Below are 25470 nucleotides of genomic sequence, written 5' to 3' on the forward strand. Positions count from 1 at the left end.
TTTCTGTTTTATTTTCCCAGTTTGGGCTTGTAGGTTGTTATTTTATTGCTAGGTAATAGGATCCTGCACTCATCTGCTATTTCTATCTGCTAAGCCCAGGAAGTAAAATGATACTATAATCCACTTCAAATCACATTATAACAATCCTTATTAATTGAGTCTTTGTCTTTAATCACCTCATAAGATTATGATGATGGAGTTTTGCTTAAAAACTGCCACCCATGCTGCCAATAGGGCCACTGGCTCTCCCTGCAATCCTCTATTTCTACATAACTGAGCATGTTACTTCATTAAAAACCTTTTTCTTTTATCCCAGCCTGATTCTGGCACTCACTTTTTTCCACATATGACTCAGCACCATACGACCTGACAATTGTATCAATTTTTTCAAATCTCTGTTTAATGTTGAGGTGAAAAAAGCTCACAGATAAAACCCTCCTAATTGTCCACTCTGAATGCGTGTCTAGAGCTGGGTGATTCAAACTGATATTTCTAATTAGGGCTGAAATTTCTCATTGGATATTTTGGTCAGGTAGGAAATGATCATGGCAGTTATATTGATTAGGGTGCAGGAATGTTTTTCTTGTTATTTTTTGGGGGGAAATATTTTCTTCAAATTAATAAGGAATTAAATCCCATTTTAATTATATTTCTATTGGCTCAATTACTTCACTAGCAAAATTTTGTGATGTAGCTGGAGAGGGTCCTAAGTCAAATCACTACTTAGGTCTTGCTTTCTTAACATGGATAAAAAATGTAGAAACACAAATTCAACTAACTTACTGGGATGTACATTGATATTCTTAAACCTTGTTTCTGGTGGATGGAAGCTTATTACCTCTTATTTTTTCTGCTCTAGCTTCTTTGAATATTCCTTGTATTGCACATAGGGCTTTTTTACTTAATGCTTTTCAGCTGAATCTCTGAAATCCATCACCTGTGCTGCTTTTCTCGTCCTCTTTCTTCTTGTCTTTTGTACAGAATGCATTTTTCATACTATTCAGTATAAAATACAACACAGACTGCAGACACAAGAATGTTTTATATAGCAGAATATACCTAACATTTATAATATACTTTATTAACTCATGAAAGTTGAGCAGGATTTTATTGGTCTGCTAGCTATTTCATGTGAATCATTTGATAACACAATAATAGTATTGCTACATTATCAACCTTGCATTTTAGTGATCATATATAGACCCACATTTTTTTATAGCATCTTATATTGCCTATTAACTTAGACATCATCTCATCAAAATCTTTTTTAGAGGAAAAATATATTGCTCAAAAGAAAGTATGTATGTATCTTTTAAAGAAAAAAACCTTATGGAGCACAGGCAGTAAAATTTTATGTTTGAGTATTTACCAGGCTATTTTTTATACTGATAGCTCAGTCTTGCAAGTTGTAGTCTAAACACAGTTTAGACTACAGCAATTGTAGATTTGTCTTCCTAATTCAGGTTTCTCAAATGGTATGTTACTGATTCATTAAGATTGGGCTTCACAAAGGTTGATGTTGTAGCTGCTCATCAAGTATCATCTAATCCAAGTAAATTCCAGTATTTGTTCAACACTCACTAGGGTCAAACTCATTTCTCCATTTTTTTGAGTCCAAAAACAATTTATCATATGGAGGAAAAATTAAATTAAAAAATAAAAAAAACCAAAAGGTGGTTTATATTAATGGAAAAAGATCCAGTTTGGTGATTCAGCACCTTACAGAGAGTAACAATAAACTTTTGCTCCAAAAGCTAATTTTTTATTGCATACAAAGTCTGTGTTAGTTCAGGATAAGAGTCTCAGAATGGACTGGAATGCAGCAACTACTTAGTTATTCCTTGCTATGTCTTACTGTCTCCTTTGAGTAGATTGGAGATGACTAAATGGGGATTTGTTTTGGTATTTAGGCCATATACAGTTGTTACAAGTCACGGCTCTGGGGCACTGCTGTCCCAGGACTACTGCTCTCTAATTCTGACATAGGTTGCCTGCAGCCACAAAATCTTTCCACAAGCTTGTTGTGTTTCTTAATCCCACAGTCCCTTGTGGCATGAAACAATCTGTCATCTCACTTTTTTCCTGAGTCTCTTCCCTATATCTTGCCCTAACAACTCTTGGCAAAAGCAAGAGTGAAACAAAAGCACTCAATTTGAAGGTTTAGCAAAATTGAGGGAATCTGCAAGGAACTTCTAGCTCAAATGTTCCATTAATACCACTGAAAACAAAATTTCCATGTTTTATTATTTTACCAAGATATGTCAAGAGTGAAATTCAATGCAGTTCAGCCTACGTGGGCCAAGATCTCAAACTGGTTTAGGCACCTACATTTCAGTGGTCAACTGTGGTTAGGATATATCATGTGCTCACTTATCACCCTAACTTTCCTAGGTCATGAGAATTCTACCTAGGTACACACAGCTTGAAAAATAACTTTGTAGAAAACTTCAAGACTGTAAAGCAAATTATGCCCACACAAAAAGAATTTGCGAAGAAAGGAGGAGAAAAAGGTGGCAAATGAGTTCTGCCTTTGTGTACATACTGAAATATCGACTTAGAATCAGACTTCCAGGTTATGTGCATCAATGCCATTCACACATTTGAGTAGCTCACCATTTATCTCCATGGGAAATTGGAACAAAATTTTGGGGGTTGCTGAGATGGACATCACTCATGAGTAGCTTGCTCTGGCTCATGTAAAACCATGGTTATGTTGTACATATGGCTTTAAGTAAAAAAGAAAGATTGGAGTGTCAAATCCCAAACTTTCCATTGGTTTCCACAAAATTTAGAAGGAACTGTAGTTCTGTGGTTTGTTCATCATCCTCAGGAAATTATGGAGTGTGGGTAAATTTTGTTGTGTTGCAGGTGTCTAGACATCAAAGTTGAAGTGCAAATTAACACTAAAGCTATGGCTGATGGAAGAATCACTTGAACTTGAGGAGAAAATTCATGTGAATAAATTAAAAAAACCTAATAGCATTTTAATAATTTGATTAGAGGTTTAGAACTGTTTCATTAGGGTTGAGAGTTCATCCGCATCATACCACAATTTAAGCTCTAAACACACATATTTAACACATAGTTATTTTTCCTCAATGACTTTGTGCCCTTGGCAGAGTCCCAGAGCTGATGCAAATTTCTCTAAGGGTCAGCAGGTTTTGCACTCTTTCTGTTATGTTAGCCATAGAAATTCTTTTAAAGTATTTCATAGAGATAAGCACTCTGCCATCCTCCCCTGCCTCCCTTCCCCCCCCCCCCCCCCCCCCCCCCCCAGCAAACAATAATTAGGAGCAATGAAAAAAGAAGAATCTGATTTTTTTCTGACTTGCCTAAAACAGTGTTTCATATTTATTGAACAGCAGTCTCACAGTGTCTTCCTCGGAAGATTCAAGAGCCATAAGGCAACTGGTTGTATTTAATAATCTTCTGCATCAGTAGTTTTGCCTTTTGGGCTCCAGAATTGATTTTCCTCATCTTGGCATATTTTTACAGCTCTGCCCCTTGACCTCTGTTGCCCTGCACTGGCCAGCAGTGACACGAGTGGCAAAGGAAATGTAAGTCAGACTAGTGATTTCTGGAACATCAGAAGTGACAACTGTGGAGTAGAACTGATGGGTAGAGTGAGTTAAGACAGTTCTTGAAATGTATTACAGCTGGGAATCACTTTCTGCAGAGAGACCATGCAAACTTAGGAAACTTTCTTCTTTATGAGGAAACTCACTGCAAGAAAGGGAACGTGACTACCCTGCAACCACAAAACCCAAAGGTGTTGTCAGGACATTTTAGGCTTCTGCTAAGAATTCCATAAACTATGTGAGAACCATCTATCTCAAAAATCTTTGATTTTTCACTAGAAACGGGCTGGGGTGAAAAAGTTCTCCACAAAATGTATTTCTGCTTAATTTAGAATTCTCTTTTAAAACTGAGTTAGCCACAACGTGCTTGTATGCTACTGCCTAGTACAGGCTAGAATTTTGGGTATTAATAGCACATTCCTGTGCTGAGACTTCTAATGTACATGAACATTACGATTACTGTGGTGAGGTTTTCAGCTTTCCCTGCCTTTTTCCAATTACCTGCCTCTTAGTTCTTTGTACAGCATTCGCTGCTGAGAAGTCCCAGTTGCACAGCACAGATCCTGGCTGCTGTTAGAGCTAATAGCAGTAATACCAGCTGATACCTGACATTTTTTCTCAGCAGAATATAAAGGTCATTGAAGAAGCTTGGGAGAACAAAATGAGTAGATACTTGCATGGTTTTTTCAAATCTGGTGAACTGCAAACAATTCTCCCTCTTAAACACATTTTGTTTAAAGAGGGAAACATGAGCATCTATAAGCAGCTCAGCATTATTATTGCCATTTCACATTACTGAAAAAGACTTGGTAATTTGAGTCCTTGGACAGTTAAACCATAGCTAAACTTTTGGGTTATAGCACCAAAAATATGGTATTGTGACCATGGTGAATGTTTTTCTTTTGACTCTGCAGAAGTGGACCGAAAGTTATGTTCAGATGAACAGTTTCCTAAATCTCAGACATCCTGAGTTACTGGTTACTGCAGCTAACAGGTCGTGGTCTGGTCTGCCTGGTTTTTTGCCTGTAGAAGTCTGAGTTTCTTGGACAGAAAACTGTTGGCATACATCCAATATTAATGGTTTCTTGGCCTTTCTGAAACACTTTGCTTTAACTGTGGAAATAATCAAATACAATTATTACATTTAAATCAGAATTATTCAGAGGTAAGGAATGGTGTTTCCTGTGAGAACCATTTGTCCCTCTTTGGAGCAAGGAGTGCCCAAGGATAACTTTGTGTCCTTTTCAACCTTATTGTTCAGTGGTGCACCTCAGAGACAGACCCACACCAAGGCTGAGGCTTTTCCCCAGAAATCTGTGGCAGGCACAATCCTGCTCTGTGTCAGGTCACTCCTGCAGGGAGGCTCTTTGGGTCAGGGGCTGCCAGGCAGAGCAGTGGCCAAGGGAGCATTGTCCAGGTGGCTTGGGCAGCCACTGGCTCCTGCTGAAACCCGGGAGTCATGGGTCAGCAGCAGTGGCATCATCTCCTCCTCCCTTCATACAGATGCACATCAGCTGCTTGCCAGCCTCCCTCAGCCGATGTTGAGCTGCTTCAAGTCTGACTTTTAAGTAACTGAGATACTTTTAGTTACTCCCTCTGGTGTGGTACAGGCAAAGTTCCTGTGTGTTGTTTCCCTCTGTGTGCACTGATGAGAACAGGATGTCCATTCTAGCTATGCAAAGTACACTCTGTAATGGGTCAAGCACCAGAGCTCAGATCTCAGGCAAGTTCTTCTCTGTTCCTATAGAGAAACTCATAGTAGTAGAAACAAGTTATATTATCCATCTGAGATTTTAATGTGATTTGTTGCAATTCTGTTTGTTCTGTGCTGGTTTCTGTTAAAGATCCTTCACTGCACTGACCTTGATGTAAGCTTGTTTTCCTTTATTCCTGCACACCATTCAGCCACAGTTATGGTGTGAAAAGAAATCGATTATTTTTTGCTTTGCACTGACTGTGCTTTCAGATATTATCAGCTGTTTTATCTTCTAAATATACATTCCCAGCTATTAATGCTAGATATAATAAAACAAAATAATAGCTAATAATCTGTGTAGCTTGCTTGCAATACAGAGATATAATAGCTTGTCTGACATTTTTTAGAGCCAATATTTACCTTTATCACTGGTAAGTGCCTCCTGAGACTCATTATTCATGTAATTCCCATTAAGAGGCAGTAGTAAAACAGCCTGTTGTCTTACAGCTCTTGTTGTTAAGTACATTATGTTTAGCAATAAATACGTCAGCTTTTGTTACATCAGAGAATTATTATTATTTCTTATCTCTAGACATTTATAAATAAATGAATCATGTTTATTTATAAACTTCTTTCCATTTATTTCTTGCAGTAGCCAGATAAAACTGCTTTTCTCTAGGTTATATCTCTTGAAGCTTACTTTTTCCTTTTGAACCTAAGGCTGTAACAAAATTAATATTCTCATTTTTTGTATCTTTTGCTCTTCAGTCAACCAAGGATGGTATTCAGGAAAAATAAAAGTTGTATTGAAAGATAAATTCTGTCAGTTTAGAATAATGTGGTAAAAATATCTCACAGAATTGACTTGGATATCTAATTGTTATTCCTACTGCCACTACTAAGGCCTGATATAGGAACATAACAAGTAATTTGTGTCTTAGATTTGTTTGATCAATGAATATGCAGATCTCTGAAAATCCTCAATATAAATTTCAAGCTCTTTTATATAATTAAGAAAAGGTTTTGCAGCAATGTGAACATAACCTAGAATTCTTTGTGTCTTTCAAAGTCTTGAAACCCATGTTTCCATAGCTTGCCACCTAAGTATTTATGGCATTGTCCATGTAGCTGCAAGAGGAAGATTTTTAGCTGCATGCTCTGGTAGAATTCAGACTCAGAAAATGTTGTTGGCAGAACTTTCTGCACAATCTGATGATGTTTTTTGTGTTATAATTGCTTTTTAGCCTCACCAGTATGCTTTTAATAGTCATTCTGTACATGGATAGAAATAATGCAGTTTTCAAAAGCATCAGGCACCTGTTTAATTCTGCTCATATCCACTTGAAAGCATTTTTGTTGTTTTATTAACTCATTTGCTAGGAGCAGACCAGGGGACTGAATGATGGATGGTTAGTTATCAACTAAAGCTATGATAAGGACTTTCTGCTTTACCAGTTCTTTGTATTGTCCATGATGACCTTTCTCTTCTGTCTCAGTAGTCTTAAAATTATTCTTTTCTATACTGCTTAGGAGTTGCAAGCCAAAAATCTATCTGTTCAAAAACTGTTAAATGGATGCAGAACTTTTGGCCCTGCAAACTTTGTTTGGAAAGAAAAAGGAAGCCTGGGTTAGGATCAGAGATAAACATAGGCATTGATATTCAGGAATTCAGTGATCAGAACACAGCTCCAATTTTTAGACAGCTGCTAGTGAAGTCATGCCTGGCATCCTCTGAACTGGAGCATACTCACCTTTTCTGCAAATCTGGCTACCTTTTTAGGGATAGATGATGTGGATGTAAAAGTTCTTACAGGCGTGAACATTCTGGCTTTGCAGCCATTGAACATTGTATCAGTACATTCATTATTTACATGATTCACACTGTCCTTTAACTGTGGAAAGAGGATATATTGCTCCAGTTACTTCATTAAAGTTTTCTTTGCCTTCCACAGAGAAGATGAGAGGTTGGTATAGGCCCCAATAGCCCAAAGCCTCATTTTACTTGGTCTAAATTAGCAGAGTTCCAACAAATCAGGGCTGGTGAGGCAAAGTAGGGATGTGTGCATCAGTGGAAACCAAACCCTACCCAGCCCATGGTTTTACATTAATCCGTGTATTATTTTGTCATGTCCATGAGGTGTAACTGAGCATTATATGTAGCTCCAAAAATACTTTGCATGGTCATGTTAAAGCTAATGTTTGATGTAAGACTTCTATTTCCTGTCAAATACATCACTACCTTGAAGAATGGTGTCCCTTACCTTTTCATGCCTGCCACGGCTCTTCAGGCAGCAGAAAGATTAAACCACAAGTTGAGGATTGTGGGGTTTTGTGCAATAAAAAAATCAAAGCAAAACACTGTCTGAAATGCTTCCTGGATTATTATAATTAATAATTTCATCAAGAAAGAGTTGAACTCTTATTTGATTACATTTGAGAAATATTAGTTTTTGTTCTTAAATGTATGTGCCTAAAACAGGTCGTAATAATCTGTAGTGGCTTTTACTATGACCTCCATTGTCTTTTTCTCTGATTGAAAAGGTATATTCATTTGAAAGATTCTTGGCTGAAGTTCATTTCACTGTTTTTATAAACTATTTCATAAAAAGATAATTTAATTTGGGAAAAAGATCTTTCTATTGTATTTCCACAATGTTTAATATTTGCCTTTAGATAACCATAAAAGATTTTCTTCCCTTTAATTTTTTTTCTGGACTTTTTCATATCCTTGCAGTAAATTTGTTACATTAATAAATATCACTACAATGGAGAGCCATCCTGGAAGCTTACAAACCACTTATTTGAAATGGGGTTCTGCTGCTATGGGTAGTAATGGAACCAGGATCTCCAAGTATGAGAGATCTTTAAGTAACTTTCATTAATTCTACGGCAGCTGAATTATTTTTTCCTATGAGGCATTGCAGGGATCTGGTGCTAATCAGATGATACATGTAAAATCAAGAGTGTAGCAAAGGCAGTGTGCTGGGGAGCCAACAGCAAATCACTGCTGAACAAATGCAACATCTTGGGGCTGGTTTAGATCCTTGGGCTTGTACCACTTGAGGCTGATCAAATACTGCGTTATAAGGACACTTGAAAAGAAATTCATTGAATCTGTTTGCATTCAAATGTCCTTGGCTGAAGAAGTAGCTCAGCAAACACATCTTTGCTCCCTTGACAGCACATTGAGAAGAGCTGTGCCCTGTGTTGGCTGATCTGCAGGTTTTTGAGGGGAAGTATCTCTAGTCTTTGGGTAAGATGCCCATAACAGCTGAGCTGCAAGTGCAAAATCCACTGAGAGCATCTTCAAATGCCTTAAAGCAGTTTAATCAAATGAATTTATCAGTGTCTGCGAAATCATCCTGCCAGTTTGGATGGGGCTATGGCCAGAGAGAATGAGCCTACAGAAACTCGTTGTTTCAAGGCTTTTACCTCTCTTGTTGTGTTTGACGTCGTTTGTAATCAGATGGAACATGACTGCAACAGCTTGACAAGCTGATAATACACTTCACTTGCAAAATTCATGTGCTAGGACTGTAAACACATTTTTATTTAAGCTATGTCATGTTTATGCATAGCACAAGGAATTTTTCTTCAGTGGATGTGCTATAGAAAGTCAGGGATCTAGCATTTTTAGATTTTAAAGTATGACTGATATTTTTACAGCCCATAAGAAAAAGTTTGACTTTGCCCAGTAACAATAATTTATTTGGACAGTCATTCAGACACAAAGCACAGGCTGAAAGAAGTTATCTTATTACTTGCTCCTTGAAGCATGTGTGCCCCATTTTCCAGACATTAGGGTGTTTCATAAGCTGTTGTTATTTATCATATTGGTGAAAATAGAAGGAGATAGAAAGAAAATCAGATTGTTCAGGTCTTAGAGTCCAAAAGAGAGACTTTTCTAATTAAAGTCATGGGTGGTGTAAAAAATGTTCTTGATCACTAAGAAAGTCCTGCAGTAGCTTCTAGGGATGATTCAAGGAAAAAGGAAGGAGCTTCTGTTGATGTAACATCAGAACAAACACAGAACTCCCATGTCAGGGTCCCATGCTGGGCTGACTGGTGGCTGTGAATCTGTCACCTGATGAGGCTGTTCTTCCACACTGTGAAACTGAATAGTGTTATATTTTTTTTTTCCTCTGAGTCAAATCTTGTTGCCTCTAGACATTTTGACTCATTTTTACTTGAGTAAAATTCTGCCTAAAAATGTCTGAGCAGTGACAAAGATGTGAGAATCTCCATGTATGCTCTGCATCTGGCATGTGAACATAGGAGGTGGGTGTTCAAACACTTTCTTTACCATCCTCTTCCAGAAAAGCCCATGTGGGATTTCATAGGGATTCATCTCCGTGGAGTCAGATGTAGGAGGCAAGGAGCAGGGATTCAGACTGCATTATCCTCATTCAAAATAGAGGAAAGCATAATAAATTAATAGAAACTGAGTCCTTCCAGTCTTCCCTTCCATTTTGAAGAAGCCTTCTCTAGGACTCATCCTTGAGAACACTATGAATAATGTTATGTACAAATATACCCTTATATCAGCCTTTGGGATCCTCTAAAGCTGTATGTCTGTACATGAAGACCACAAGCCTTGCTTTCCAGGATCATTTCCAAGAAAGTTTTGGGGGCTGAATGCACTGGAATGACTTTTCCTCTCTCCTTTTTCGTATTTGGGAAAGAAAGAGGAGTTGAAAACTAAAATTTCCAAGGTATACATAAGCTTGTTTGAAAGCTATCCCTACAGCTATTTTAATAAGTGAAATATTAAAATTCAGCCTGAGGTTCTTTTCTAACAATCTTAGATCTGTGTGTTTATTTAACCAGTTAAATATCTAGCTTAAATAGTCATACTTTTACTCACAATATTTGGTTTATCTGCCATTTTATCTGGGAGAAAATGCATTTTATTTTGTTCCTACCTTGTATGAGTCAATGTTGTGGTACAAAACCTTAACAATTGTTCATCTGATGCAATTAATTGCCTTACTGGATATACATGGTACAGAGTGAGCTATCCTTTCTGAATGTCAAATCAGATTTGGGAAACATTCCTGTTATATTTGTCCCTGGAAAACTCTGGACAGAAAATCACATCTATTAAAACTGCATTCATTACCAAATCCAAGGAAATGAAGGCTTTGAATGAATAGCAGCTAATCAAGCAATGTGTCATAAAAGGCAGTAACTAAAGAAAACCAAAGTAAAACATTCACTTGCATTATTGAACATTTTTAGCTTTATTATTATAATAGAATTACAGTCTGACATAAAATAAAGAGCTTTTGCTAAACTCTGTAAAGCAATACATGCTTCTGCCATAAACAACCTCTATTAGATTTAGGTTTTATTGCCACATCACTGCACTGAGGTGCAATAAACATTCAATGTCATCTTTTTAAAATTATCTCAGGAGTAAACAGAAACTGTCCTCTATAAGAGTGTATCATTATTTTCAAGGAAGACTTACTATTATTACATGGTTTAGCAAAGCATTGTAAAAAAGCTACATAGAGAATACCTTGTCTTTGATAAACTGTGCAGTCAAGTTTATACAGTATAATACTATTGGCATAGACTAACTAAGAGGTGATATAATGCAATCATTGCATAGCAAAAAGCAGACTAGGTAAGTAATATTCACATCTAATGTGCAAAATGCAGACCAAAAGGTAGCTATGAATTGCTAGAAAGATAAAATGCCCTAAATGAACACACCAGTTTAACGCCAAAAATAACAAGATAAACAAGTACACAGAAGTTAAAGAGCCATAGTTTATTTTTTTCTATACATATATCTACACATGATACCAGAGATGAAACATCCCCCTTTTAAATAAGATCCAATCAGATAACTTATCAAGTTCAGACAGGACTAAATGTTAGACAATGAAGAATTATTAAAAAAAATCTCTAAATAAAACATTAAATATTTCCTTTTGTAGATAGAGAATGTCAACTTTTTGATTTATTAAGAGTTTAGAAATCACTGCCTGTTAAACTTGACTCTCAGTAGCTGTTTCTCTAGAGGCTCATGTAGCACTGTTTCAAAATCCATTCAATAGCATAAATTACACTTTTTAATTGATTCTTGCAAATATCCACCATTCTTCCAGTCTCTTTGAAAAAACTTTATCTGAAAGTTTATTTCCAAGAGCTAGCAGTAATGATACTGACTAGAATTTTTTTAAGGGAGCACAATACCTGCAAAATGGACATCTTGTATTTAAAGCCCTTACATATTTTTCCTACAAATATATTGCTACAGTAAAAATGAAATGTAGTAAGTTTACTCAATAAAATCTATTTTCCTGTACATTCTTTTATGTATGACTTCTTTGTATTTAATGCTACATATATTACATCGCTTATTGTAACAGTTATGTTTCAGCAAATATAGCAGTAATATACAGATGAACTTCTGTCTTAACAAATATTTCACCATTTTTACCTACCAAATATAATCCCATACTTTAGTGTGTATGCATGACCTGAGCAGACCAGTCATTAATCTAATAGTATACATTGGATGACATTGTCAAATTGCAAGCTGCTGTACACTTAACCACTTTACAAATGGAATAAATTCCAAGCACTTTCTGCTTATTTATTTTTGTAAGCTTTCCAGTACCTCTGATTTATTTTTTTTCTTTAATTCAGGCTCTAAATATGTTTTATTGAGCATTTAACAACATATTAAGAGCTAAGAGGTGAATCCTACACAATGTTTTAAGAACACAACTTTAAAAAAGTAAAAAAATGTACAATCTCATGCTGCATATTTACAGATATTATTTAAATACTATATTTTATCTTTCTGCTATTCATAAATCTCAGTCTAAAGCTTCTTTTAATGTATCATTTTATAAAAGAATACATTCAACATATCTAGAGCTTGCAAAAATTTTGTTGTTTGTTTTTTTTTTTTAACTCTCTAAAACTTATTGATGAGTAAAAGCTACCTTTAAAGCATCCAGGAATTGTTTGGATTATACAGGTGATAGTAGAAATTTGGGATCTGCACTTGGTTGTGCAACTGGATTTAAATCTAGTCTAGTGACAACTTAATGCTTGGAACAAGCTTGCAGTAAGAGAGCAGATTTTTTAAAGCGTTTGTTACCATTAGATCTTATGTGCTATACAGTGACAAACTGTACCTAGAGTGAGTAGATTTCCTTTTCCATTAAAGACTATTTAATATTATAAGTCAGGTAGTTTGGAACATAGAAGAGAAAAGGGATTAGGAAAATAACATATCTTATGGGATTAAGCAAATGGAAAGCTTTACATCCTTGAAAAGATTATAAACAGTGGCTGAATAGATGATACAGTCTAAGATGTGCATCAGGAATGTCATAAAGAATATTTCCCCCATCCCTACAATCTTCTGAATAAAAATATCTTTTTCATGTACATATACACTATCTTTTGGGGATATTCAGTACTAAGCTTGCTACAAATGGTTTCTTTTTTTTTTCCCACCCTCCCATTACTCTACAACTCTTTTCCATTTCCAAAAATCACTTTTCCAAAGTATATAGTTTATAATGTTCTCTCCCTCACACACAGGTTTTTTCTTAATATACAGATATATTTTACCTTTTGCTAACTAAGGAAACCTTTATTTTCTTTAAGACAGAGGCAATGAAGCAAATGGGAATTGCTGTATGTGAAAAAGGGAAGCAATTCCCAGACCAGAAGACAAAACAGAACTATAGGAATAAATGAGGTTATTGATGTGGAGTTTGAACCTTTAGCTGGGGCTCCCTGTTTAAATAGGTGGCCCAGTAGACTAAATTAAAGATTCCAAAAAGCAGAGGGAAGGCTATTCTTGATAGCCGATCAATTTTACTGACACTGTTGAAAGTTTTCTTGGGCTCTGCAGGTTTTGTTTCTGGCTTCACCTCTTTGGGCTCAATTGTTGCACTTTTAGCAATGGTTGCCAGCCCAGGGTCCCTTGCAATATTAGGGGTGTAGCTCGTAGCTGCAGGTGTGTATGTGTTGTTTTTCTTGATGAGAGGATCCTTCACTTTCTTTGGCTGAAGAAAGAAGAAAAAGTTTCATTCTCAATACCTTCTCAACAGATGAAATTAAGAAAAAGCACTGTAACATTTTGCAATTAATCCAACTCAGACCACAAAGTGTACGAATGTAAGAGAGAAGTTAGTTCTGGGTATATAACTCATGCAAAATATTTAGGTGACAATAAATAAAAGATCATCCATTTGTATTACTTGTATTAGGTGAACCAAATTAGGTGATAGATAAAAATGAGACCTGATAGCTAGGCTCACTGGCAGAATCACCTTTAATGATAATCAGCAGAGACACACCACTCATAGTTCAATACTGCCACAAGCAACTGTTTCCCACGATCAGGATAAAAACTTACAAGATGCCAAATTCTTAATGCAGCCTTCCAACATTAAGGCAAATATTGTGATATGAAGAATTTTTGCATAATTTATACACAAAAATACACACTAAATTATCATGTAACCATGCACTAAAGGAGTGGCTTACTCAATAAGATGCAAAGCTGTCAGTATTCTGCTCACTAATGATTTACACTAGAGGCACATGAATTATGGATTAGGAACTTAATGTTCTTGTTTGAATCTTAAAATTGGATCATAATGGCTGAAATGGCATTCCATATGCAAAGACTTTAATGTCTGTATGACTTTTTCATCCACCTACTTATATTGCTAAAGCAAGAATATATTGAATATCTTTCAGCAGAGGAAGACTTATTGAGCTGATTTAAACTTATTTTATCCCTAGGTTTCTAGTATTCTATTTTTGGGATCTAGTTGTAGGAAAAAAATTAAATTTTGACATCTGGGCATACCAACTAGAATCCAACTGTCCAGTTTCTGGCAAAGCAAACCCATTCTTCAGCCACTGCCCAAGGATAAACACAAAAGGGAGATGTAGAGGGTCATTAGGAAGGTGTAAGGATTCCTCCAATTATGAGAAAAAAAAACCGGACAACAAGACATATAGCAAAAACCAATTCCAACAGCTTAGCAAAATTTTCAGGCAGTATTTGCCACAAAAAGAAAAGGCAAATGTTATCCATTTTATCCTCTTGGGATGGGGGGAAGATACGGTTGAAGAGAAAATACCAGTGGAATTTGATTTGTTATGTCATTTCACAAGACAGCAAACACAATTCTCTGTTTTCAAGAGGGCTGTCCCAGGGAGGCAATACCTTTGTGTGGTCACAGTACTCTTAATGACAGATCAACTATAGGTTAATGACTACTTTGACCCCCTAATAATGGAGTTTTGATAAAAAAAATCTTGTTCAAGAGATGAACGTTTCAGGGAGTGGACAGACTCCTGCTGCACTCATGGGAACAGGAAATGAAGCTGCAAAAAGCCTGAGGGCAAGTGGGGAGAGGCTTGTGGAGGAACCGCTTTGGAGACCCATGCTGGAAGGAAATGTAGGTTCAAATGTTAAAATTATGCTACTTAGTAAGGAAAGGGGTTCACCTAATGACTCTGTAGATATTCTTTAAATCATGGCAATAAAATTCTTCGCTCGAGTTCAAGGAAAAGCTTCAAGTCTTCAGAACAAACAGGTTAAAAATATTCCAACAAAAAGGCATGTCAGGTTTTCTTTTGTTTGGTTTTGTTGTTTTGTTCTTTTTTTGTTGTTTTGGTTTGGTTTTTTGGGGGTTTTTGTTTGTTTTGGGTTTTGGTGGGGGTTTTTTTGTTTGTTTTTTACAGTCCATTTTTTTTCCCCTCCCCAGGTAGGGAGGCTGCTAAGTAAAGGCAGTCCTCTTTGCTGCTCATTCAGATACTCTGGTGAGCAGCAATAAATCCAGCAGACAAAGAGCAGCTTCACTGAAGTCTCAGAGGAAACCCTTTCAATAGATTTAAATGTCACTAGAAATCTGATCCACGGAAAACCCTGATACCAGCCTGGGTCTTAATATTTCATGTCAAATTCAACTTCATGAATGAGCAATATGACAGCTAATTAGAGCTCTAAATTTGATTAAGCTGTGATGCTCTGATCATCATGAGCTTGCCTTGCTTGCTTTTCCTCACTGCAGAAAACTCATAGGTACCAACAAATGACATACAAAGCCCCTTACCTGCTAAGGAGCACAAAGCCATAAATCTTCCAATGTTTTAAACTATGTTTATTCTGTGGATTGTGTAGGGGTTTTTTTTTTTTTAGAATGTAATTTTCTTGGTAACAAATGAAACAGCTCATTATAGTAACTACATTACAAGGGAGGATAAATTAGCAAGGCAATATTTAATATTTAAGGATGCAGTTCTATCAGTGCAGTTCCTTTTATAACAAATGTCATGAAAACACAAAGAATAAAAAAAATTATTTTCAGTGAAATTATCATCAATAACTGAAAACTCAACATTCAGCTGCAGTTGTGCAGCTCATTACTGTAAGTTTGTTTTGACACTTCACTCATTTGTTCTCCGATACTTTTGTAGCAATTGATATTGTATAAATGCCCTTATTTAATTTGGAGCTTTTTTCACTGGCTTACAAAGCTAATATACATAAATAATATATATCCATATAATCCTGAATTAAAAACATATCTTTGCTTATAGTGAGTTACACCTGCTCCTCCAAATATCTGTTCTGTTTAATCTCTAGTCTGTGAGTGCTCATCATTACCAGCTGGGGAAGTTAACCCAACTGAATGAGCTTGCTCACAGCTGACATGGTAATTCATAGGAAACAGCAAACTTCTCTTTCATCCCCTAAATGTCCTCAAAAATTTCTTAATGCCCCTGTGGTTTACAGACCAGGTCTGATCCTAGACCAAAGGAATCAGAGGAAGTATCCTCTGGTGCATTTATAGAGGGACAGATGTGGATTGCACACTCCCAGCACAGCTCTCAATTCCTCCTTCTAAATAAACACATTTTTCCTATAGCTAAGAAAGGAAAAAATAACTCCTGTGATGATTTACTTGGTTATGATGATACAGCAGCCCTTCTGAATTTCATGCTGGGGAGCACTATACCTTGGGAACTGTCAAAAACTGCAGCCACAAAATTTTTTTTCTTACATTTACACTGAGGCCTCCACACTTTCTCTTGTTCAAACAGAAAAAAAATAATTGCCTTCCCTTAAAATAATACACATTGATCCTTTTTTCTGCTCAATTCCCAAAGTCAAAATCTCAGTAGAATATTTCGTTATTAATAGCATTAAGTATCACCCAGTATGTCAGAAGTAGTATTTAGATATTAAATGTCTAAGTAATCATGGCACAGAAATGCTGTGTGTGGACACAGCAGTAAACTCTTTTAGAGTAATAACTGTTGTACACAATAGGAGTTTTTAATGTGCTAAAATGAGTGTTTTAATGTGCTCATAGAGTGACCAGGTGTGGCAGAGTGTGGTTTTTGGGGTGGCTATGGGGAGGTGTACCTTTTCTGGAACGACGCTCTTGCCGTCCCAGGCGTAGCCTCTCTTGGTGAAGTAGTTGACGGTGGCGAACTCGATGAGCGCCGAGAAGACGAAGGCGTAGCACACGGCGATGAACCAGTCCATGGCCGTGGCGTAGGCCACCTTGGGCAGCGAGTTCCTCGCGCTGATGCTCAGGGTAGTCATGGTCAGCACGGTTGTCACTCCTGAAAAGCAGAGTTGGTGTCTTCAGGCTACTTTTTGTGCTTCATTTCCCAGCTGCTGTCGGTGGTAAAGCCTTTTCTACACCCCCGGTTCTTACAAACTTCCTCACCTGAGCTCAGTTTCTAAATGAGGATATCAGGTTTTGAGTTCTGTGGAGGTTGCAGGATTTTCAAAACATTTTTAATGGTTTTATTCTTTGATGTTGTTATAATAGAATATTATTTTAAAGGTGGAATGGGAATGTAATTTGTGAACTACTTTACTCTTCCTGGTATTTGAAGGATTTTGTTGCAGTTCTTTATTCATTTGCTGCAAATTATACTACAGATGTAACAATTTAACGTCTTTAGTTCTCTCTTGTAGCAGTACTGAGATACTTAGAAAACTAAAAAAAACTTGTTTCAACTTATTTGGGATATTATACTTCAAAGATATATTCAAGGTCACCAAGATTTGTGTTATTTCATTTTTTTTTTAATCGATGGTTTTACAGATTTCTGTCCCTTTATTCACTGACACCCTGAACATAGCAAAGATTTTATGTAAGAGTGACAGTATAATTTGCATTTCTGATATCAGAGCTTCTCTCTGCTGAAGCTTTCCTCTCACCTGGCCCCAGAGAGCAAGCAGGACTGTACTGAACTCACTCTGCTTGCAGCTGCTTGCAAAAATGAATCTCTGAGCGCATGCAAGGCATTTACATCAAATCACATGTCCACAAGTTACCTTGACAACTGCACTGTCATGTCTCCTATGTGTCTGGCAAGTTCATCTTTGCTGCACTGAGTGTTAGTGGAAATGAACAGTGTTCTAAAATAGGTCAATTAATGAACAACATATTTACGTGGTAGTGTGAAGAGCTTGAATTATTAGTGCCTAATGAGGAAGCAATTTCTCTTTCTTGAGATGCAACCAAATGTGTTCTTTGCCTTATTGCTAGTGACCTTATGTTTCTCTTACATATAGCAGAAGAAGGATTTATAACTTTTATTATCTGTGGTACTGAGTGGGCTAAAAGATCAATGTTGTGCTTCTGTGTGTATATGCATTCATGCAGGATGTTCTGAAACTTTGTTTCACTGCCATTTTGAAATGAAAAATCTATCTTGATACATAATGATAGAGCAAACCCAAGAGTATTTACTAAATAACTGTCCTCTAAAATGAAAACTGAGAAATTTGTGGGTTCTCAAGCCCGTGAAAATAGCAGTTTGAAAATTGTGCAGTATTATATATTATCCATTGAGACTAGGAAATTCTGTTCTCCATGTAATGACTTTGAAGTACAGCATTTCAAAACTGATGATCAGACATTTCTTTTTAAATGGTATGTACAAAAAAGAGGTTAAATAGTTGCAATTTTAATGGATTTTACTATAAAACTCATTAGCAGAATAGTTCTCAGCAAAACTATGTTAAAAATTCAGAATTAATTTTACTTGTTAATCTAAAAAATATTATATAAGTCACATTTAATTACACTGTAGTCTAAACCACTGTTCTGTAAATGCACATCTGTCTATCAACAGAAAGCCGCTGCTTGGTTCATGAGGTCTAAGGCTATGCAAGTTATGATTGATTTCCAGAGAAATTGAGAAACTAAAGCACAGCTGTGAATGGTGCAAGAAAAGATCCATAAAAATAGCTCTTGTTCAACCCAAGCTTCAGAGGCTGCATTTCTCAACAGTGACACTGCCATGTTCAGAAAAAATGGGTTAATTCTCTTTGGCAAAGCCAGAGGGCCCAAAGCATCCTGTCCTTGCAGTGCCCTGAGGCAGCAAAACGAGTGTCAAAGCCAGCTTGGCTGGGGATGCTTCCACCTCCTGCCAAAGGTGTTCAGCAGTCCCATCTGGATATCACCAAGGACTAGGTCACACAGCAGAAATCTCAGGTTCTAGCTTTCCTAAATGAAAATTCATTGCCTTTTTTTTTTTTTAATATGTTCTTGACTTGGGTTAATATCACAAAAGAATATGAAAGAATATAGGAGTTTTAAGACAAGCATTTGCAAGCAGTGGTTAAACTCTAGGGACCAGCTGTATAACCTTAAGAATCTTTTAGATTGCCTGCTCACTGCATCCTTTGAGTGCATGTATTCACTGCTTGTGAGCACAACAAATTGTTGCTGATCTATCAGTTGCCTATAAAAGGGATTAAGGAAAAAGATTAAAATAAGAATTTTCTGAGGGCCTAAAGATGTCAAATGAGAGATACCCATTGATTAAAGCCTTTTTGATAATCCCATGATTAACGTTATTGCCATTGTCAGAGATGTTTTATTCATAATCTGATTGTTTTGGAATATTCAAATGGTAATGGATGGCTTGAGGTATTCTCAGGTCTCTTTTTACAGTCAGCTCCAAATCAGTTTAAAAGCTTTGGACCTATATCTTCACAATGAAATTTGTTAGCTCTTGTGTGCTGCAACATGTCCAGGCTCACACTGCTCTCCAATACCATGTTACACATAACTACATTTACAATAACATTTCTGAAACCCAATTGCCCCATGGTTGCCAGGAGGTTTACAGGTCTTGCTTACCAAATACAGTTCTTGCTGGAACAGATTCTCTGTTAAGCCAGAAGGACACCTGTGACAGTATCACTGTCATGATGCATGGCAGATAAGTCTGGATGACAAAGTAACCAATCTTCCTCTTCAAATGAAAATGTGTAGTCATAACAACATATTCCCCTAAAACCAAGAAAAAAGGACATTAAAGCTTTTATAAATATAAAAGAGGTCTTTATAGGAATTATTTTTCATTACATGCACCCCTATTATAAAATAGAAGTCCTCAAATCAAAATGGGTCAGCTCTGAAGAAAACACTTAACAAACCTGGTGGGTTTTAAAATTTTTCCTTAGTAATACAAAACTAGATATTTCTGGGAAATGCTAATTAAATTTACATATTTTCTCTGCTGAGTAGTGAATGAAAGTCCACATTAACTGATGGCTGTTTGAAGCTCTTGTAGAAGGTCTTATTCCATCAGAAGATGGAAAGCCACCACAGCACAACCATGTAAACATAAAGACTAAATCAAGACAGCCTCCAAAAATGTTTCTCTTGGGCCAAGCTTAAGATGCAATTGCTGGTGTGATGCTGTCTGCATTACCACTGTGGGTGCTTTGTGTACTCTGGAGCGTCTCTGTTCTGCTAATTTAGGACCTTAGCAAATTATTATTCTCTCCTGAAAAAAATGATTACTACAAGAATAGCACACATTATTTTCATTAGCACTAAAGCTTTTGGAGCTACAAAGTTGTATGAGCTGGGTACTCCAAATGCAATGAAAATTCATTGGGTTTTTTATGTATAAATAAATTTTATTTATACTTTCAATGAGAAATATAAATATATCTAATATTCTAATATACTTACATCATTCCATAAACCTTTCTTGCCAGCAGAGCAAATATTGCTCATTTTCAGATCATTATTTATATAATTTAAAATGGATTTTGGCAAAGAATGTATTCTCCAAAGACTGAAAAAACCTGTTGTTTTTATTTTTTATATATATATTTTTTTAGTAGACTGATTCTTCTTATTATACAATGAATGTCTTAGGAATGAAACAAGCAGACACGTACCTGAGTGGAAACTTCTGTCTAGATTAGAGATGATATGTGAAATTACTGTAGTTCTATTTTAAAATGTAGGCAGATGGAAGGAGAAAACTGCTCTCGTACAGGAAAACCTTAAACTTGATTGAAAAACTATGTCTAGACATTGACTGCTTATGCACAGAGCATGTCAAATGCCCATTTCTGTAAGGCAGAGTCCAGAAGAACATTCATTTGAGCAATCTTGCTCAATTTCTAACCCCAAGGAAAGCATATTTATAAGATATGACAATACTCTTTCAATATAAAAGACAGCAGCAAAGGGGGAAAAGAGAATAAATTTTAAACTGAATTGTAAAGCAAAGGATATACAAGGAATTTTTTTTTATTTCAAAAATAGGAATGGCTGGGAATAGTGGGAATTGTTACTTAAATTTTGCTCACTTTTCTTTAACTTTCAATGAAACAAACTCCCTCGCCTCTGTGCCAGAGATTATGATCTTACAAAAGGTGTCGGTCTTGGATAGGAGAGCCAACAATTTAATTTTATCTACTTAAAATATGACGTGGGACACTATTTTAATGCAATCAGATACAGAATGCGCACAACGGTGTGTCAGAATTAATTCACTGATTGTAGATGGCAAGCTAAGAATACAGAGTGAACACACCGCTGTACTCTGATGCTTTATTTAGCTGCCTAAATTATCAAAGTATTTTTAACCTCTGGAAAATGAGAACAAGATCCAAAGCATAAAGGCAATTAAAAAGACAGGGATTACTCTCATCTGTTAAGCACTGCAGCAGGTCTGAGCTGGGAGTCAGATAAAGGCAATGCTGGGGGAGTGAACTGGGCAAAGCAGAGGCCTGCTGCAATGCTCTGCACTGCAGTTACAAGGCAAAACCATGTTCTGAAGTTTCCACAGTACCAATGGACTGCACTTACTGGGCAGTCACTCATTAAGTAGATGTTTGATAAGATTGATTGAGCTGGCTGCAGGACATGAAGGCACTCCAGCTGTTCACTGCACCTTTGGATTTCCATATTTTCTGGCTTCCTTTAATTGAATAGCGTCACCACATTTGTGACAGCTGCTGATCACTCTCATAACTTTCCAATTCTTCTGGGATTCTATTTTGAAAGCATTGCAATACAGTCATAAAATTCCCCACAATCTAAAATTTCAAATAGCTCTTGAGCAAAATATTGCCTATATTCACAGTGTCTGATTGCTAGGCTTTCACAAGTTTTAGTTTATACATCTCATATTCTCTTATCTCTTTTCTTATCCAAGGAAGTTAGAAAGAAAGGTATTTCTTCTTACCTAAACTGTAATCCCCAAAGTCTTCTACAAGTAACTGTGTTGTGCGGATAAATCTGGTTTTTATTTTATTTATTCCAATGTTTAAATTAGTTTATATGCAGTATATATATATGAAGTATTTAAAAGTTATCAAACAAATTCTGCATCTGTATTAACTAAATTTTTGAATGACTGTCAACGCTGAAATATTTCCAGAAGTCAGGAAGAGTTTGTGCCTGTGTTCAGTGCTTCTGTAGGTGCAGTTTTTAATCAGTCCTTAATATTGCAATAATTGAGTCAAATGTGCAGGTGGTATAAACTAATCTGTGCCCGCCTACAGAAGAAAGTAGTTGATAATTCAGTAAAGTTGAATTAAAGGTGTTACATCTCAGTGTTCTGTAAATTATTTGTAAAAAACCGAGATTTATCAGCGCCTGAAGTTAATGTGTATCACAGCCTATGTAAAGTTTGAGGTGGGGACTGAGTTTGAGCCATAACAATTCTTCTTTTGTTACTGTAGGTAAAGAAGTAAGGCCTTCCTTGCCATTAATTTAAAACAAAGTATTTATCATTTACCATTTATGCCATGTAACTCAGTAAAAAAAAAGAACAGCATCATCTCTGCAGATTTACAGAGATAAGAAATAAAGTTAAGTGTTTTGAATATAAATCCTGATGATTCTCAGTGTAAAGCAAGTTTTCAAGGCGGCAAAGTAATTCTACATAGATAGAAACTTGCACAAGCCCTTTAAGCCTTTGTTAAGGTGCTTACAAACAGGATAATTTTAAAATCTTTTTGAGTCAATATGAATTGTGGCTGGAGAAAAGGGATTATTCACCACTTTTGATCCTCACCTTTAGTATGGGGAAAGCAAAGTATTTTTCTTTCCAAGGCAAATAATGAAGAATTTTCCTTTGAGACATTGAATTTGCAAGCAATAAATATGTTTCTTCCTCAACTGTGTATTCTTATCTGTTGCAACCTGAATTGCTGCAACACTTATCAAGTAGTAATTAAAGAGGATTGTAAATTTGCATGTACTAAAAAGATTCTGAAATGAGATTGTTTCTAGTTTTGGTACCTATTCCATTTGGTTCTTTGTACTGTTTTTCAGCATCTAGACAACAATACCTTCATCTCAGCATATTTTAGGTATTAACTGTACTGTATTTAACTTTATAGATAGCAATGGTAAAGAGTTTTCCTCAGGTAGAAAAAGCAGGCAGAATTCAAATCTTTGAAATAGCATGGGCAAAAGAAATTGTTTATTCATGGAAATGCATGATGAAATCTTAAACTCATTTTTCAGTTCTGTTTGAAAATTTCTTGTCTGCCCTTCTTAACAGTTTATAGCATGCTCCTCACATTGCTATCTAATTACTCTGAACCATGTTTGGCATTTCTTTTTGGTTTAGTTATGCTCCCTCATGGGTGTTTTCTGATATCCTGCTGCCCTTGGAGCACATGCAGGCAGGGAGCAAAGGCAGCCCCACAGGCTGGCAAGGTCTCCCTGAGAGCACCAAGAGCTGAGCTCCCTGCAGTTCCCCTCAAATCCTGCTGACTTTCCAGCAAAGGGCAGGTGGGGTGAATTACTGGCTGCAGAAAAGCCAATGGCAACATTTCCATCTGTGGGAAGGTCAAGAGCACTCCCCTTTTTACCTGCTTGTTGCACACCTCTGTGCTCAGCAATGGGAGCAGTTGTGCTGATGCTGTTCTCATGCCAAGTTCCTGTTATTGCCATCCCACTTACTTCTGTGTCAACTGAACAGAAGCTTCCAAGCAGTAACCTAGGAACCTGTCTGCGAGAGCTTTTCTTGGCTTAATAGAGCGTATGAATATATTTTAACAAGCTAAATAAAAAATTCAGACACAAATTCCAGTTCACCTTAAAGTGAATCACTTTCCCTTAAATGTTCATTGACTTCAAGAGCAGCACATCAGGAAATTTGGTTCATGCAGTTATGAGTGGACTTCTCTCTAAGTCACAATGTTGGCTGTATCCAGAGAAATCCACTTTTCCTGAAGCAGTGCTGCTTTTGGTCCACTGACCAGTCAATCTGGTCAACAGAGCTCCAGTTCATGCCCAGTGCTCAGATTCTTACTGCGGTTAGATTATCCAAATAATCAGGAAAGAAACTTTAAAAAAATTACATCTTGAAGCAAGCACTGCAAAGTTAAAAAAAGGGGCTGTAGCCAGCTTCAAGGTTACTTCAATGTCATGCTATAGATGTCAGCTGTATTTCTGTATCTCATTAATTTTTTGGAGTTAAAGCTGGTGCCAGCATTAAAGGAAATCATACTTGGATGCTACAGATGGCTTTGAGTTTGATGACAGTTTTTTTCATTCTCTAAATACTTCCTTGAGAAACTATGTACTTGCTTTTAGCAACTTCACTGTCCCCAGAAATACAATCTTTGAGGATTCATATTGTTATGCTATTTTTGTCAGCCTATATAGTAAGCAAATAATATGAGAAGAACATGAAGAGTGCTTCTTTATTACATAAATTATTGTTTTTTCTGGCTAGATCTGACACTGTAGGAAGCTTTTTAATTGTTCACATATCTTAACCACCAGTTGAAGTAGGAAAATAATCCCAGTCATGTTTTCCTAATCTTAAGTACATATATTATAATTTACCCCTCTCTCTTATGTCTTTGTATTTTTCAATCCTGCTCTGAATTACATCTTGACAGTTAAATATCACCCTTCCAAAATAATTGTCACAGACCTGTGCTGGACTGCACAATTCCAGAGTCCACAGTTTGTCCAAGCAGATCGTACTGGTTCAGTCGAGAGCCATCTTCAGCCACAACCACCGACCTTGCTGGTTCCCGTGTCCACTCATACACAACCTCTGCTCTGGTATAAGCATCTAATTTGAAAGAAATACATTGCATGTAAGCTTTGCTCTTCCTGTTGCCTTATGGCTTTGTCAGAACAATGTTTTGAGCAGTAGTTTGAGTATTTAATTCTCTTTAATTATCTGAAACCCACAACTATCCTACTGGAATTTATCTATAGGAAGTACAATTGGTTTTTCCAAAATACCCAAGGATCTGCTGTAGGGCTGGATTAAGGTTGTTGCTCTATGGCCTGAAAGTTTCTCTCATATATTTCCTGCCTATGTAAAGAAGTGAGAGTGAGAAGTGGAATTTCATGAGCATGCAGGAACCCCAATGCTTTTTCTAACTTCTGGCTATTGTAAAGTAAGATGAGCCCCAAACTTTTCAATTTTTCATGGTGTGATGTTGTCTGGGCCTCTGTAAATCCTTCTCAGAGTGGCTTCAGTGATCCTCTCATCCTCAGCCTGGCTACAGCTCCCATTTGGTCATGCCCCATCACACTGTCCTTGCTGTGAAATGGGCCTAGCAGACACTTCTGAGGCTGCCTAGGAGAAAGTGAGTTTAAATCACAATTAGTTTATTTTTTGGTTTTGGCTTTGGTTATTTCTGAGTAGTCCTCACACTCAAGACTTGAGTTTGGAGTGAGGCAAAAGAAAAGGACTGTGGGCTCTCCAAGCCCAAGCAGTCTGGTGTTACACAGAGAATTCAGCAGCATCTACACATGCCATTGAGGGGCTTTGTGCTCTTATTTATGTTCTTTCCAGAACTGAGCTACACATTAATATTTTTAATCCTAATTCCATAGTAAAATTCTGCTGTCATTTTGTGGGGTCTGGAATCTGGCAGCTCTC

The 25470-nt window shown here is 36.6% G+C and overlaps 1 protein-coding gene across 3 annotated transcripts in view; it reads right to left on the reverse strand.

Moving 5' to 3' along the window:
- Positions 1–10490: 10490 nt before the first annotated feature.
- GABRA1 (gamma-aminobutyric acid type A receptor subunit alpha1) overlaps positions 10491–25470 on the reverse strand; it is a 41342-nt gene continuing 26362 nt past the window's right edge. For all 3 annotated transcript variants that reach the window (XM_038149805.1, XM_038149806.1, XM_038149807.1), the window contains exons 7-10: positions 24505–24648; positions 19440–19592; positions 16697–16899; positions 10491–13313 (exon numbers count right to left, since the gene is read on the reverse strand). In XM_038149805.1, coding sequence (XP_038005733.1) covers positions 13005–13313; positions 16697–16899; positions 19440–19592; positions 24505–24648 — 809 coding nt within the window. In that variant the 3' untranslated portion in view covers positions 10491–13004. The remainder of the gene's footprint in view (positions 13314–16696; positions 16900–19439; positions 19593–24504; positions 24649–25470) is intronic.

The sequence above is a fragment of the Motacilla alba genome, chromosome 13 (genome assembly GCF_015832195.1).
Source record: "Motacilla alba alba isolate MOTALB_02 chromosome 13, Motacilla_alba_V1.0_pri, whole genome shotgun sequence".
Classification (NCBI taxonomy): domain Eukaryota; kingdom Metazoa; phylum Chordata; class Aves; order Passeriformes; family Motacillidae; genus Motacilla; species Motacilla alba.